The sequence below is a fragment of the Lepus europaeus genome, chromosome 8 (genome assembly GCF_033115175.1).
Source record: "Lepus europaeus isolate LE1 chromosome 8, mLepTim1.pri, whole genome shotgun sequence".
Taxonomy (NCBI): domain Eukaryota; kingdom Metazoa; phylum Chordata; class Mammalia; order Lagomorpha; family Leporidae; genus Lepus; species Lepus europaeus.
In genome coordinates, this window is record NC_084834.1 from 3,745,345 (window position 1) to 3,763,062 (window position 17,718).

The 17,718-nt window shown below is 38.2% G+C and overlaps 1 protein-coding gene across 1 annotated transcript in view; it reads right to left on the bottom strand.

Moving 5' to 3' along the window:
• Nucleotides 1–336: 336 nt before the first annotated feature.
• The window catches only part of FSTL5 (follistatin like 5), an 873,635-nt gene continuing 856,253 nt past the window's right edge, over nucleotides 337–17,718 (bottom strand). The window contains exon 16 of the mRNA XM_062198990.1: nucleotides 337–1,099. Coding sequence (XP_062054974.1) covers nucleotides 397–1,099 — 703 coding nt within the window. The 3' untranslated portion in view covers nucleotides 337–396. The remainder of the gene's footprint in view (nucleotides 1,100–17,718) is intronic.

Sequence of the window (17,718 nt, forward strand, 5' to 3'; positions counted from 1 at the left end):
GTTTCACAACGCCTTTTGTTTCTAGGTTAAGCATACCAAAAGGACAGAGGGAAAAAAAAAAGAAGAAATTGCCCTCAAAATGAAATCATGTTTAGTCATCTGAAATTCCCTGCAGTTTGGTTATTTTTTTTAAAGAATTTAAAATGCTATTTTACTGGTTCTAAACACAATTGTACAGTTGAATCTTGTGATTCTCATTAATTATTGTGTTATGCATTTCTAGTCAACCAATATTATGAAGCATACATGTCTTTCTTAAAAATATTTTTTCAATTCAGGCCAATCAAGTAAATTATGCTTGACTAGTATAGGATCTTTGAAAGTTAAGCTGTAAGTTTAAACAATGGGTTAAGTGCAATGTACTGTAAAACTTCACTCAGCAATGCTATCGGGCTCTTAGGCATCTCCAACCCAAACGACTGTATTTCCTTTCTCAACCTCGGTGATCTCACAGTTTAACTTATTGAGTCGTCCATCTAGGATGAAGACAGAGTCCTTGGAAGGAGTCATCAGGTACTGACCAAACAAGCCACTGTCCTGGATCCGCCTGTTCTTCGGGCTCCAGGGCCACTCTTCTGCTCTGAGTGGTTCCTTCAGGCTCTTTATCATCTTGACTTTCCCAGAGGAGAGCTCCACAAACAGCACATCTGTTTGTGTGCTGGAACTACCATAGATGTTGTACTGGTGGGCTTCGGTGAAGGACGGCTGGAAGGCCAGGTCAGAGATGTGCAGGTTGGTGTGGATATCAAAGGCCTCCTGTATTTCTCCTCTGATGGTAATGTACTGGACTCTCACAAGACCTTTGACATCATTAATGCTGACAAGGTAGTGGCCGTCTGGAGAGACATACGGAGTGCCCGTCACATCACTATTGAACCCAATGACTGAGTCGGTTACACCGTCCACCATGAGCTGTGGTGGCACTGCTCCAGTGCTGTCAGGTTTGCAACCAACAAAGTAGTATCCTCCCAAGTGTGTGTATGCCAACGATTGAGGGACGCACTTATAGTCCTTCAAGTTAATTGTCTTGATGTAGGACATGGTTTCAAGGTCAATTTTTTGTAATGCAGCTTCATCTTTATGAAGAATAAATCCAAATCTGAAAAGATGGAAATCAAAGTTAGACAGGAAAGGACAGATTGGTTACCCAGAGAAAGCATCGTGGACAGGTAGAAAGATCCATTGTGAGCCCAGGCATTAACTGTCAGGCTAAGGCAGCAATTTGTGTCACAACTGTGTTAGGATTAATCTTTAGAGTGTGCGTCCCTCCTCCTTGCTCTAGGTCATTCTCTTATTACATCCAATTATAACTCATGTTGTAGAAAGCAAAATAATTAAAAGCGATATATCTAGTTAATTGGAGCAACAGATTTTGCCTTTAACGTTAAGAATAAAAAGTAAACATTTTGCATGTCTCTAAACCCTACGATATTGAATAACCTTAATTAACCACTGCTAAAGCCAGAAAGAATAAACATTTTTAATACATGAAATATATGTATTTCACTTACTTAATTTACTTTGTGTGTTTTGATCACCAAATAAATGTGACACACATAACTGTGTTAGAGAAATTATCTACCTCTTTCTTATTTTAGCTTACATTAAAGAACTGTGTATAGATAAGTAGATATACATACAAATGCACATTTCTATATTTTTGGTATGGAACTACTATACTTTTATTATGTTTTAGGATCACCTTTATTTCCTTTATAATGTTAATATTTATTTCATTGTAAATGTTAAAAACAAGTTCCATTTTCCAACCCCATCATGTCTATGTTGTTTCATTATTTTTGGAAAGATGTATTTATTTATGTGAAAGGCAGAGTTGCAAAGAGGCAGAGGCAGAAAGAAAGATAAAGGTCTTCAATCTGCTGGTTCACTCCCTGAATGGCCGCAACAGCTGGAGCTGGATTGATCTGAAGCCAGGAGCCAGGAGCTTCTTCTGGGCCTCCCACGCTGGTGCAGGGGCCCAAGGACTTGGGCCATCTTCTACTGCTTTCCCAGGCCATAGCAGAGAGCTGGATCAGAAGCAGAGCAGCCAGGACTTGAACAGGCACCTATATGGGATGCCAGCACTGCAGGCGGTGGCTTTACCTGCTACGTCACAGCACCGGGTCCTATTTTTAATTTTTTTTTTTTTTATTTTTAGTGATATATCTGCTTTGACATGGTTACCTTATATTGAACAATGGAAAACTTTGGAGGTTTCTACCATTAAAGTCAATTAAAAACTTTTCTTTGTCTTGTTTGGGTCTTTAATTAGTTCAGGGCTTTTCAAAGCATTTATTCTAAATATGGGCTGAAATTTATCAGAATTCCCTGTGGCAAGAATAAATAGATTTTGAAATTAGCTAATGGATACTCACCAAGGATAGTTAGGTGTGTAGATGTATTGACATTATTTATGAAGGCATGGACTATGATGGAAGATATCATCTCTTTTCTATTATAAATTGTACATGAGCTCAGAGAAAGCAGTAATAGGTTCATTTAATAACAGCGCTAAGCCAATCAAGTTTGGCATTTCAGTTCTCCTCTTAACCTGAGACTTCTGGTCCCTTTGGGAAATGGTTTGTGAATGCTAATGAGGAGGAATGAGAGGAACTCTTGCAAGTCCTGAACTATTTTAACTCAGATTCTGAAGACTGTCCGGAAGCTTTCTGTGATACAGAACAGCCTCTTTGGAAGGTAATTATAATTTAAAAAAAAAGATGGTCCCGTGAAAAATGCAGAAGCTCTGGGTGGGGTGATAAAATTCCATCTACTGTGGCAGCCGCACAGCACTTGCCTGTAGGACTAGAGATCTCCTACATAAGCAGATGCATGAGAATGCCTTCAATTTTTCACCAGTGATTTATCGCTTAGGAAGTGGTATCTCTAATTCAAAATTTCCCCCAGTACAGATTGATATTCAGAAGTCTCCCACTGTTCATTAGGCTCTGATTAATATTTACGATGCTCTCAACTTTTTATGCCTGCTTAGTATAATAAAATCTTGCACAGGACTAGGCCTAACACAGTTTGTCTAATATTTGTCAGCATGTGTATAGAAGTTGCAGACTGAGAGATGAGAGTTAAAACTAACTCTCCATCACTTACTCTACTAGAACATTTTTGCCACTGGCCCACATGGTGTTGTGTGGAATTGCCAGACTTGGTGGGGATAACTGCACTAAAGCTTTTCTCTTCTAAATTATTTTATTTTTCTGAATGTCTGATAAATTAGCTAATTATAACATTTATGAAGTATTGAACTTTACTGCATTTATGCTTCAGGTGAGTTCCTTCAATGAAGTACAGCCTTCTGACACAGGCTAACATAGTTTCATGATCCAGTTTTCCCAAACTATAGACATTATGATCTTATATATAGTCTTTGACTTCAATGAGTATCAGGAGAAAAGTACATCCTTGCTTTAGGGTGAGAGTAATTGCATGCATGTTACCCCAAATTTATTGTCAATAAGCAGAAAATTTCAGTTCTTTTCACCTTAAGTCGCATTATTTTCCTATTATGAGATAAAATATTTCCCATGAGATGACTGATTATTTTAACACATGATTATGAAAACAGAAGCAAATATACTGCTAATTTCTGTGTAACTAGTGTTCCTACAATACTTCAGGTGGCCATTTGATGTGCCAGTGAAGACACCACTTGGGATGTCTGGATCCTAAATCCAAGTGCCAGGGTTCACGTATTGGCATCACTGCGAACTCTAGCTTCCTACCTTGGCTGGCATCAAGTGATTGGTAGAGTAGCTGGGTCCCTGATTCTCATCTGAGAAACCTGGATTAACTTGCAAGCTCCTGGCTCCAGGCTGGCTCAGGCCCAGCTATTGCAAGCACTGGAGGAGTGAACTGGCACATGAAAGATCTCCCTCCTCTCTCTCTCTCTCTCATAAATTCAATTAATAAATTATATATAGTAACCCAGACTTGGCTATATTTTCCCAATCATTAATACTAGAGACAGACATTAACAATAGAAATGCATATTTTCAATTTGCTCTCACTCTTACCAATAGGATCCAGTCCCATTCACACATTATCAAATCACCTCATTTCTCACAATGATAGAAATACAGAATTTAGATCACACTACCTTCTTTTTTTTTTTTTTTTTTTTTTTTGGACAGGCAGAATGGATAGTGAGAGAGACAGAGAGAAAGGTCTTCCTTTTTGCCGTTGGTTCACCCTCCAATGGTCGCCGCAGCCGGCGCATCGCGCTGATCTGAAGCCAGGAGCCAGGTGCTTCTCCTGGTCTCCCATGCGGGTGCAGGGCCCAAGCACTTGGGCCATCCTCCACTGCCTTCCCGGGCCATAGCAGAGAGCTGGCCTGGAAGAGGGGCAACCAGGATAGAATCCGGCACCCCTACCGGGACTAGAACCCGGTGTGCTGGCGTCGCAAGGCGGAGGATTAGCCTGTTAAGCCACGGCGCTGGCCCACATTACCTTCTTTAGACAGTTCCGGCTGAGGACTGGGAGCAGTAAGGTATGGTGTATGGGGTGAAATGAACTTAATCTCAGCACACATGACAGTATTTCAAACAGCTACTGCTTTTACGCATTAATTTTAGCAAAAATCATGGTAAATTTTATGGCTGATGTTGAGACCTGGATATCTAATGATTTGGAGGATTGCAATGTTTTTGTAAAGGCAGTTCAGTAGCCTTGCAAAGAGTAGTATTTGACCAAGACAGGAAAAAAACAGATAGAGAATAGCGTAATTGAAATGCCATGAAGAGTAAATTATTGGAGATCGCCATATCCTGCAAGGCCAGGCTGCTTATGTCTTGCAATTGAATAATGTATAATTCCCCAATTATCTAATATTCAGTCTCTGAATGGGTCTGATTATATAAAACAGTTTTCTGGTCACTGAACTCCACAGTGTCTGCATGTTATCTCATTTCTACTCTGTTTTCAAATTTATCACCTGACAGGCTACCAAAGGAATATCATGATTGGAAATAATATTCCTTATAGTTCTGACATCTTCAGAGCCAAGAGCAATGACTTCATATGCTTCCAGATACCACAAAGGTCTGCATGATGGATGCTGTAAGACTTGTAGGGTAATGATTACTTTGTGTCCTGGAACTTAGTATAGCACTGTCAGTCCTGAGTTCTCGGAGATTATCAACTAATCAGTTCTCTTTGTGTTTGACTTCAATGTCCAGTCACTGGGGCTCATCTCCCAGCTAGAATATGGGGATGCTCTCCTTTCTCAAATGCCATCAACTGAACCACCTCAGATGTCAACACCAGTCTTTGCATGTCTGTCAGTGGGTATAAATGGAAAGTAGTGAGTGAAGATCCGTGTGTCTGAGTGTTGTGTAAGCCAGGTATGCCAACATCGCTGCCATTCACATCTAAGACAGAAGCATTTCCAAAGCTTTTCTAATAGTCAATTATTGAAATCTTATTACTTGATATAAAATTTCTGAGCAAAAGAATTTGAGAAGCCCTAGGAACTAGCTGTATGAGCTTTTTAGTTACGGAAGTCTCCACCCAAACTATATGATCAAGTGATCAGTACTTCATGAATACATGTGAACAGGATTACTAATATTTTGTTCTTCTAATCAGATTAAAAATATATTTTCCAATTGGTAGGCAAGAAATTCTGAACAGGCAAAATACTAAAATCATAATTCTCCCTCTAACACAATTAAAATATAAATTCCTACATACAATATGTTGTAATGACACCTTCCATGGTGTTATACCTAATACAGATTCTTTTTCATGGACACAGACCGTAAGATGACATGAGCCATCATTCACCAGTTTATGAGTTCTTTTCCATTTAGTTTTTCCCCTATTCTAGACTGATCCTTGCAAGACTGAATGCCGCTCCTACTAAAGTATCAGAAAATGTAGCATTCTCCAGGCATCACATAAATGGCTCTGTAAAGCAAAGGTGCTCAAAGAGTGGCCATCTTTGGAAGAGAAGAACTAGAATGGCCACATTTAGCAAAGCTGTATAACTAGAATGCAGACATTTTTTGCAATATTCGTAATGCTGAGATGCCTCTGAGACGTGGAAGAACTTTGAAGCATTTTGTTTTCAAAATTTAGCGCAGAAGAACTAAAATAACAGATGTCATCCCACTGGATCTCCATTAGCATATTACAGAAATTTTACAATGAAACGTTTAAGCTAAACTACTTCTGTCCTAGTGTTCGTTGTTAGATTTCTTTTTCTTAGAAAAAGGAATAGAATATGTTTATGAACACTAGATTCTTATTTTTTTCTTCTTCTCTGTTATCCTAATATGTAAGGTACAGATTCTTCTAGAGAAAATTTAGAAATAAATGTTTAATTTAATTGCAGTAAACTCAACATACCTAATTGCTTATCAGAATAAACATATTATAAAAGTATATGACTTCTAGGGGCCGGCGCTATGGCACAGCGGGTTAACGCCCTGGCCTGAAGCGCCGCCATCCCATAAGGGCACTGGTTCTAGTCCTGGCTGCTCCTTTTCCAATCCAGCTCTCTGCTATGGCCTGGGAAAGCAGTGGGAGATGGCCCTAGTCCTTGGGCACCTGCACCCTGCACCCATGTGGGAGATCCAGAAGAAGCTCCTGGCTCCTGGCTTTGGATCGGTGCAGCTCCAGCCATTGCGGACAACTGGGGAATGAACCATAGGATGGAAGATCTCTCTCTCTGCCTCTCTTCTCTCTGTGTAACTTTCAAATAAAAATAAAAAAAAAGTATATGACTTCTAGTGAGTAATAACACTTGGAAGGGTCAGAATTTTTAAGAATTTTGTGCATTCTAGCTAGACTATATACCATATTTCTAACACTAAAGTCCTACATCTTTTATTGGATAGTTTAAGAGCTTAGGACACAAAACTGATCACTAAGCCTTCAGATAGGATTTTCTTTTTCTTTTTCTGTCTTTTTTTTTTTCTTTTTTTTACAGGCAGAGCTAGAGAGAGAGAGAGAGCCAGAGAGAAAGGTCTTCCTTCTGTTGGTTCACCCCCCACATGGCCCCTACGGCCGGCACACTGTGCCGATCTGAAGCCAGGAGCCAGGTGCTTCCTCCTGGTCTCCCATGTGGGTGCAGGGCCCAAGCATTTGGGCCATCCTTCACTGTCTTCCCAGGCCACAGCAGAGAGCTGGACTGAAAGAGGAGCAACCGGGACAGAACCCGGGGTACTGGAGCTGCAGACAGAGGATTAGCCAAGTGAGCTATGGCGCCGGCCCAGTTAGGATTTTCAAAGACCGGTTATTCTTTCTACTTTGGGTTTGGAAAATACCATGAAAATCTGAAAAGAACAGCTTTCTCAATATTATCCACTTTTCTGATTACGATCTGTTTCAGTCAGGAGTTGAGAAATGGATCAAAGATGACTTAGTAGAAATGGAGTGGAGTAGAAGGAAGTACAGTTTATAAGTATAAAAGTGGAAATAGGGCCGGCGCCGGGGCTCACTAGGCTAATCCTCCGCCTTGCGGCGCCGGCACACCGGGTTCTAGTCCCGGTCGGGGCACCGATTCTGTCCTGGTTGCCCCTCTTCCAGGCCAGCTCTCTGCTGTGGCCAGGGAGTGCAGTGGAGGATGGCCCAAGTGCTTGGGCCCTGCACCCCATGGGAGACCAGGAGAAGCACCTGGCTCCTGCCATCGGGACAGTGCGGTGCGCCGGCTGCAGCGCGCCTACCGCGGCGGCCATTGGAGGGTGAACCAACGGCAAAGGAAGACCTTTCTCTCTGTCTCTCTCTCTCTCACTATCCACTCTGCCTGTCAAACAAACAAACAAACAAAAAAAAGTGAAAATAGGAAATGAAGGGCAAAAGGAGGTAAGAACAGATTAAAGTCTATTATTTAAACAAAAAAGTCTTACCAATGTGTCTATTTTATGTTTGCAAGACAGAAATAGTGGGTAAAAATGAGACAGGAGTTGGGGTTAGATACTATCTGACCAAGTTCAGTATTTCTTCACCATCTACTATGGGCAGTACTCTGTATTAAATCTTATGGAGGAAACAGAAAGACACATTCTCTATCAACACAAATTACATGAAGCAGTGAGAGCTTTAACTGCATGTCCGAGGTGTGTTTTGGGAACCTCTTCAAAGGCAGCAGATGATTCGGATGTAGCTGCATTCTGTTTGTGCTACTAAAACTTTTTTGATATATGAGGCTTTTATTTGAAGAGAGATTTTATGTTAGTCTTGGTTCTAGACGGGAAAAGGAAAATCCCAGTTAGAGTAAAGAAAAATGAATAAGTACATTAAGATGGCTGTTTAAAGTGAACTGACGGCAATGAAAGTGCAGTAATGGTAGGTGGTTCTGCCCAGGTCAGGGTGAGGGTAGGGGGTAGTGCCATGAGGGCTAGTAACAAGAAAGCTGTTACCACTACTAGGACCCAGAAGAAAGGAAATGTATGGAAACTCGTGTTTTGTGAGGAGTTGTAATTTAAAAAACTGATCTCTCACAAATCAGCAGACAAGAAACTGAGAGCAGAGAATCAGACTCCGGTCTCTCATTCCTTCCTATATTATCCATCAGGTTTCTCATTGGCCACAGGATGCAGAACCATTTTAGGCAGCCTTCCGGGGCAGGGGCAAGGTGCAGAGAGTTGAAGAGTGTACCCGAGGATGGAAATGCAAAATAACATGTAGATGTCTGTGGCTGGAGTCCGAGAATTTCAAATTCAGTTGCTATACAGACTTCCATGGAGTGAGAATTGTCAGTTTCTAAATGGGATTATTGGACAATAAAGAAAAATTGTGGCACTGCAAGTAGGGAGAAGGAATTTTTTTACCTGATGCTAATATGTACACATATAATCTTTTCTTTCTTCTGGAAAATTTTGGACAATGCCTCATAACTTGTAGTTAATGGTGAAACACACATATTTTAATAACTATGCCATAGAAGTTAATATGATTAATACCAATTGTTGCATCATTTTCCCATCAGTTATATTTTCTTCATGTCCAATAAGGCTTCATGAAGAAATACTGCTTCAAAAGTTAACAGTATCTACACATGTTTAGAAAGCCATCCAAATTTTATAATTTTTAAAAATAATTAGCATGTATGTGTGCTGATGAGTAGGTGAGAATGAGGGAAAAGAATGTCAAAGTTGTGTTTTGATTTGAAATTATTTTGAAATTATCTCTGAACAACTATTTAGAGGTATTTAGGCTTTATCTCCCATGTTTTCATTGAGCTATTCAATTAATGATTAGATTTATTTGACCGTTATTGATTTAAAAAATATACAATGATGTTGTTAAGACATGAAGCAGGGGTAGGGGGGACGGCACTGTGGCTCACTTGGCTAATCCTCCACCTACTGCGCCAGAATCCCATATGGGCCCCGGGTTCTAGTCCCGGTTGCTCCTCTTCCAGTCCAGCTCTCTGCTGTGGCCCAGGAGTGCAGTGGAGGATGGCCCAAGTGCTTGGGCCCTACACCCGCAAGGGAGACCAGGAGGAAGCACCTGGTTACTTGCTTCGGATTGGCGCAGCCCACCAGCCATAGCGGCCATTTTGGGGGTGAACCAACAGAAGGAAGACTTTTCTCTCTGTCTCTCCCTCTCACTCTCTGTAGCTCTGTTAAATAAAATAAAATAAAATAAATCTTTAAAAAAGACACAAAGGGTCACTCTTAAGAGAATTTAAATAAGTAACAGTAGGATTCTAGAAAATTATTACTAATAAAGCTTCAAAGTGAACAAATTCTTTAGGTAAAGGTCCTTTATCAAAAATTATATTTTACATAAAAAACAAAATGATAGCCAATGTGATAATAAGATATTATTTAAGAAGATTAGAAATTGCAAAGAAAAGGTAAAGTTATCCAACTTTATTTTTACTAAATTTAAAAATTTTAGTAACACAAAAATTGTGTATATTCATGGGGTATCACATGATATTCTAATACTTTACACATCATGTAGTCTAAATTGAGTAAATACATCTATCTTCTCAAATAATTAACATTTCTTTATTCCTCTTTTCTAATTTGTATGTGTTACCCAGCATTAATGAAATAATTGAAAATAGGGAATGCTAGAAGATCAGTTATTAACTTTCTATTCTAATGAAACAATTCAGAATGTTAAGGGCACAAAAATAATTTCAAAAAGTAATATATTCTATATATACTAACAATGAATCGAGAGCTAGAATTGAAAAAAGTTTAGCAAATCTAAATCTAAAAGATCTATGAAAACACTGAATAATTTATATTGCTATAGCACTTTTGCAATGACTCAAATGAATAGAAATTTGTTTATTCCATTACTTTAAAGAATGTTAAAACTCCTATAGTTGATCTATACATTTAATAAATCACCTCCAAATACCAATATCTTATAATTAAATAGGCTACTTTTAATGTGTAAGATAAAATTACTAACAGTATTTAAGGTGACACACTCTAAATTAATAGAAACACCACAAAAAAGACAGCCAATCAATTCCAAGGAAGAAATATGAGAGATTAGTTATTCTGGGTATTTACCAATAACTAAAACAGTGAAAAACATATAAATATAAAAAGGGAAGGATCAATGAAATAAATAAAGATTCAGGCATAAAGTGAATTTATATGAACTACAAGTAGCATTCCCAATCAATGGGAAGCTATTTCCTATTCCATAAAGGAGGGACTAACAGCTACCTCAAGGAACAAACAAATGGAGATAACATCATACATGCTAGATTGTAAGAGATACTATTTTCAGTGAATACTACCTTACAGTATCCATGCGTTTGCGTAGTTTCCTCCCACATTGATCCTGGGGTAGCCATGTGGTTTGTTAATGCCATTGGGGAATTAGCAACAGGAGGCAAACAGGGACTTGATAGGTTAGGGCTTTTGTTCTTAGACCACATTTTTGAGGGAGTCTTGTACAGCTTTCTTAAGTATAAAATATACTGAGAGGCCCACCCAACCTGGGCATCCAAAATGAACTAAGTCACCAACCAGTCCTCCAAATAAATGAAGTCCCATGAGTGTACTCATTATTAAGTATTTAATTAAACTAGGGTGGACCACCTTATAGATTCCAATAGATAATTATAAAACAGTAGCCCAAATATGAATGGAATTGTGATATATACACCATGCTGTCACTTATATAAATGAAAAAAATTTTAAAAAGCAAATGAACTAAAAACCAATACTCATTTTATAAGAATAAGTCTAATCAAAGGATATCTTAAACACATGAGAAGTGTTGACTGTAGGATTTGGAGAAGGTAATGAAAGTTGCTAAAACAGGAATGAAAGGAATTTTAAAAAGAGAGGGATCTTATAGATATTAATAATTATGTTATGCTATGAACTAGGGGGAATGTATGATCAATTAACTTAATTCTCTTTCCTTGCACCGCAACTCAGAATAATATTGGTCACATTGAGGATGGGAGTAGCACTATAAAGAATTAAGAAACTGCATGTGGAATACATGGTGGAGGAAGATTTTGCAAGACATTTTTGTGAGTAATTTTAAACATATTGAAATGTTTTACTTATTCACAAATTTTGTTCAAGTATACAAAGAAAAAGAAAAAAAAACTATTAGATGATATTCTCCTTGATATAAATTTCCACTGTTGTTTAGTAATAATGTATGTATGTAAATATATACACATATGGAAATATTATATACACAAACATGTACACCACACAATTTTACATTTATACAGTATAAAAGTGCTTATCCAAAAAGAAAAGTATTGGTGGTATAAAGGTTTTGGAAGCAGACTAAAGTCATATGTGGAAAATTAATAATAAAATAAAGCTGGCATTTTACATCAGTGGAGAATATAAAGGTTATGTAATATATTTTGTTAAGGTAATTAGCCATCTTATTTAAAAACATGTGCATATCATTTTTAGTAAAATAATACCTACATAGCTGAAGGTAATGAAGATAAAAATAAAAGCACAATAAAAGTAATGAACAATATTAAACAATATTATTTTAATAGGTTAAATGAAATAAACATGTAAATATTGGAAGAAAAGACCTTTATAAGCAAGATACAAAATCTGTGAGTCAAAAAGATAAAGCATGACAAAGCTCTTTATGACACAACAAACATCAATATTCTAATTATAGTGAATTATTAAAAATCACAAGAAGGCACTCAGACATACTGATCTCATTTTCTCTCTTCCTACCATGAACTAATGCACCTGTCCTGCTCTCTTTTAGAGATTTATTTTAAAAGAAATGATATTTTAAATTACCTTATTACTTTTTTTTTTAAAGTGAACAAAATTTCATGTATTACATACAGATTTAGGAACATACTGATACTCCCACCCTTCCTCTGCCTTCCTCTCTCAATTTTTACAATGATTCTACTTTTGGTTTACTTCGTACACACAAGATTAACTACACACTAAGTAAAGAGTTCAACAAATAGCAAGAAGGAATAAAATAATATAGGTCAGGGAAGTATGGAAGAAAAAATAAATCAAAATGTATGCTGTCATACTAATTATTTCATAACCACAGCACAAAGGATATTTTCTGTGTGTCTCTAATGGGCCCATGAGGAGCAGTGAACAATGTAAGTGACTGGAATTGCACTGTGGTGCAGCAGGTTACGCCACTGGCTACAATTCCAGCATCCCACATGAGCACTTACTTGATTCCTGGTGCTCCACTTCTGATCCAGCTGATGGTAGGAAGGCAGCAGAAAATGTCTCCAATGCATGGACTCCTGCCACCTACGTGGGAGACCTAGATGGAGCTCCTGGCTCCTGGCTTCAGGCCAGCCCTGCCCAGGCCATTGGTCCCTTAGGGAGTAACCAGTGAATGTAAGATGTCCCCCTTTCTCTCTTACTTTCTCTCATAATTCTGCCTTTCAAACAAAGAAGTAAGTTGTTTAATATTTGATTCTTTTTGTTAAAATAATCAAAACAAAAGCACTGATAAGTTATCAAGCAAATTGCTATTTCCCACACAAGAGTGCAGGACGTTATTGGTCTGTAAACCTGGAAAGAGTTACCATCTTTTTTTTCTTTCTTTTTTTTTTTTTTTTCTGACAGGCAGAGTTAGACAGTGAGAGAGAGATAGAGAGAAAGGTCTTCCTTCCGTTGGTTCACCCCACAAATGGCCGCCAAGGCCGGAGCTGCGCTGATCCAAAGCCAGGAACCGGTGCTTCTCCTGGTCTCCCATGTGGGTACAGGGCCCAAGCACTTGGGTCAACCTCCACTGCCCTCCCAGGCCACAGCAGAGAACTTGACTGGAAGAGGAGCAACCGGGACAGAATCCGGTGCCCCAACAGGGACTAGAACCCAGGGTGCCATCACCACAGGCAGAGGATTAGCCTAGTCAGCTGCGGCGCCGTCCAAGAGTTAGCATCTTTTTTATTTTATTTTTTTATTTTTTATTTATTTTTATTTTTTTGACAGGCAGAGTGGACAGTGAGAGAGAGACAGAGAGAAAGGTCTTCCTTTTTGCCGTTGGTTCACCCTCCAATGGCTGCCGCGGTTGGTGCGCTGCGGCCGGCGCACCGCGCTGTTCCGATGGCAGGAGCCAGGTGCTTCTCCTGGTCTCCCATGGGGTGCAGGGCCCGAGAACTTGGGCCATCCTCCACTGCACTCCCTGGCCACAGCAGAGAGCTGGCCTGGAAGAGGGGCAACCGGGACAGGATTGGTGCCCCGACTGGGACTAGAACCCGGTGTTCCGGCGCCGCAAGGCGGAGGATTAGCCTACTGAGCCACGGCGCCGGCAGAGTTAGCATCTTATAATCAGTGAATGCAAATTTAAAACTGAAAATGCATATTTATGTTTCAACAATTTATCAGCAGCAGTAAAAAGGGGTATTAAGATCCAATACTTGTAATTATATATCATCTCATAGTCTATTAATAGAAGCATAATTATTTGTTTTTTTTCAACATTTTGGTATTATCTCTTCAAAGTTAAATTGTGATCCTGCCTTAATGAGGCAATAATATCTTTCAGTATCTTCCATGAATTGCTCATAAATGATCACAAAGTAATATTTTCACAATCACTGCAGTACTGTTTGCAAAAATGAAATATTAAATACCAAATGAATGCTTAAATAAGCTATAAGCCATCCAGTAAATTAATTCCCACACTGCATTTATAGAAATGATAAAAGTACTGACATAGGTAGCTCAAAAATTTTTGATTTTCAAAAAAATACATGCCAGATTAAAAAGATTATTAGATTGTTTGATAAAAGTAATTGCACATAATTGCTTCAATGATCTGTTCCCCTTTTCTAAAGAGAAAAGTACTGTGGGTCCTTAAAAAAGAGGTTTTAACTTATTTTTATATATACTTCTTTATGGTTTATATATTGCATATTTTCATTAGAACATTTAAAGAAAATATTAAACGTGTTTTTTAAAGATTTTATTTATTTATTTGAGAAGTAGAGTTACAGATGGTGAGAGGGAGAAACAGAAAGTCTTCCATCCAATGGTTCACTCCCCAGTTGGCCACAGTGACTGGAGCTGTGCCTATCCGAAGCCAGGAGCTTCTTCCAGGTCTCCCACACGGGTGCAGGGGCCCAAGGACTTGTGTCATCTTCTACTGCTTTCCCAGGCCACAGAAGAGAGCTGAATTGGAAGATGAGCAGCCAGGACTAGAACCAGCACCATATGGGATGCCGGCACTGCAGTGGATGATTAACCTACTGTGCCACATTGCCGGCCCCAACATATTATTTTTCAACTAAATAAAATTAGAGCAGTAAAACACCATTTTAGTAAAGTAAATCAGAAATACAAAATGTTAAAAAGTTTTAAATAAGATTTGCACTTTATTATATTCCTAATAGTCCTGTAACTTGCACATGGAAAGTAGTGATTAAAGGGTATTTCACATATTTCTGTCCCTTTTGAGAATAGTTCAGCTCCTGTTAATTATACTAAGGAAGTAATAAGTACGGATAAGACTTTATGCACATATTCATAACGTCATTAGGCATAATAGTGAAAAATGACAAGCAATTTAAAAGTCCAGATGCAAGTAAATATTTATATAAATGCCAATATAACCATTTGATTCAACAGAATATACATGTTACAAAGATGTTTAAGAAGCAACAAACTAGGATTAATGCTTTTTGGGTAAAGTTGCACGAAAACAGCAAAATGATGTGTGAATGCTGTGATTACATCATTGAAAATGAAATGAGCAAAACCCATGCATGGCCTGAAGAGATAAATGTTTAAGGCTTAACAGGGATCAGTTGGGAGGTTGGATCAAGCTAACTTTTTTCAGGTTTATTTAGTCTTGTTTAAGTTTTTAATCTTTGTTCAATCAATATAGGCTAATTTAATAGTAAGACGAATATATACACATACAGAAATGTAAAAGTATATAAAATTTCAGATGGATCTCATAATTTCTGATGATCATTTAATTTTGAAAATGCATTTCTGAATCTAGATATGTGAACTGATTGTACATGGTGACAAAACAAAGGGCTCATCTATGTAAAGACAGCTTCAGAGGCAAACACTGAAGTCTTGGACAATACCAGAACATATTCTGGCATTAAATTATGTGAAAAACATTTGTAAATGTAAGTATTACTTGTTCTATGTAGAAATCAACCAAGAATTTTACATTCATAGTACAAGAATGCATAGAATCACAATACTAGACAGAAGAACAATAAAAATATTATGATTGGTAATATCACTAAGGAATTTTCATAGTAGAAAAGAGTAGTTTGTCAGAAATATGCTTACAGCTGTGATTTTAGTAGATAGAAGTGAGTATCAGCAAACAACTCCAATGTAAATTTGGAAACAGAAAAGCTTTCTCCTCCCAAGACATTATTTAACAATTATAATCAGTGATTTAAAATTTTTTTTTTTTATTTTTGACAGGCAGAGTGGATAGTGAGAGAGAGAGACAGAGAGAAAGGTCTTTCTTTTTGCTGTTGGTTCACCCTACAATGGCCGCTGCGGCCGGCGCATTGTGCTGTATAATCAGAGATTTTTTACAAATATTTATTATTTATTTGAAAGTCAGAGTTACACCGAGAGAGGAGAGGCAGAGAGAGAGAGGGGAAGTTTTTCCATGTGATGGTTCACTCCCCAGATGGCCGCAATGGCCAGAGCTATGCTGATCCGAAGCCAGTAGCCAGAAGCTTCTTCCGGGTCTCCCACGCGGGTGCAGGGGTCCAAGAACTTGGGCCATCATCTACTGCTTTCCCAGGCCATAGCAGGAAGCTGGATGGGAAGTGGAGCAGCCGGGTCTCGAACCCGCTGCCATGTGGGATAGCGGTGCCTCAGGCCAGGGCATTAACTTGCTGCGACACAGCCCCCCGCCTTTTTTTTTTTTTTTTTTTTTTTATCATTCTCCCTTTTAAAAATCTGTCTCAAAATCTAACCTGGGGGCGGTGCCATGGCGCAGTAGGTTAATCCTCTGCCCGCAGCGCTGGCATCCCACATGGGTGCAGGTTCATGTCCCGGCTGTCCCTCTTCCAATCCAGCTCTCTGCTATGGCCTGGGAAAGCAGTAGAAGATGGCCCAAGTCCTTGGGCCCCTATACCCATGAGGAAGACCTGGAAGAAGCACCTGGCTCCTGGCTTCAGATTGGTGCAACTCCAGCCGTTGTGACTATCTGGGGAGTAAACCAATGGAAGGAAGACCTTTCTCTCTGTCTCTCCCTCTCACTAACTCTCAAATAAATATATAAAATCTTTCAAATATTATCCAACCTGAAATTAACTATTTTTCACAACTTCTATACTCAAAATGGCACCACAGATAAATTTCTTAGCTCTCCTTTTCAACAATGTTTGAATATTCTCCATTTTAAAGTTTATTATGTGCAACTTCGTGAGTGTATATCAACATTTAAAACTGAATGTGATTTTACTGCAAATATCTGAAAAGGCACACTTGAGTTCATTTCAGAGATGAAACTAAACTTACAAATGACAGAAGTGAGGAAAAACACAGCTGGAGTAATTGAATTTGCCTAATTTTGCTAGAAAACTTAATCTTTTCAAATTTTGTCATTTTTCCATGGTGATTTATATTTAAATTAATGCACTTAATGGTACAGAGAAACATGAAAAAATTTTGTGATAAATAAAGTAGAAACAGTGAAATCAAAGTGTGCCTGATAAATTGTAATTGTGCCCTAATACAGTAATGTCATTGCTTTAATTACTCTCTGTATAATGGTGCTATGCTAGCTAATTCCCCAAATATTGTGAGAATAAATTAGTTATAAGAATCTCAGCATTTTAAATTATAAAATTCCTATAAAAAGCAAATTATGTAGTACTTGGTTGTTCATAACAATGAACTGAAAATTGGTTGTTCACTTGGATGTAATATTTTTGTTATCCATTTTAAATACATCACTGATGCCAATTAATTTAGAACTCATGTCAGATTTTTCATATTTTGTTACACTGATTTTGTTTCTTATAATTACTTGACCTAACATTTCTTTTCCCCTACTCAAGGATTTTAAAGTTATTGCCTTATCTCTATATTACCATAAAGCAATTAAGAGTAGAAAAAAGGCGCAAACAATTGTTATTGGAAGCATAGAGCGTGAAGGATCTACCTAGCATTTCAGATGAGAACCTGAAGAACAGAAATGAAACACACACACACACACACGCGCACACATTTCAGGAAATATAAAATTTCCAGGAAAAAGGAATAATTCAGTTCAGTAAATTACATGCAAAATTATCAGCAAAATATATGTTAG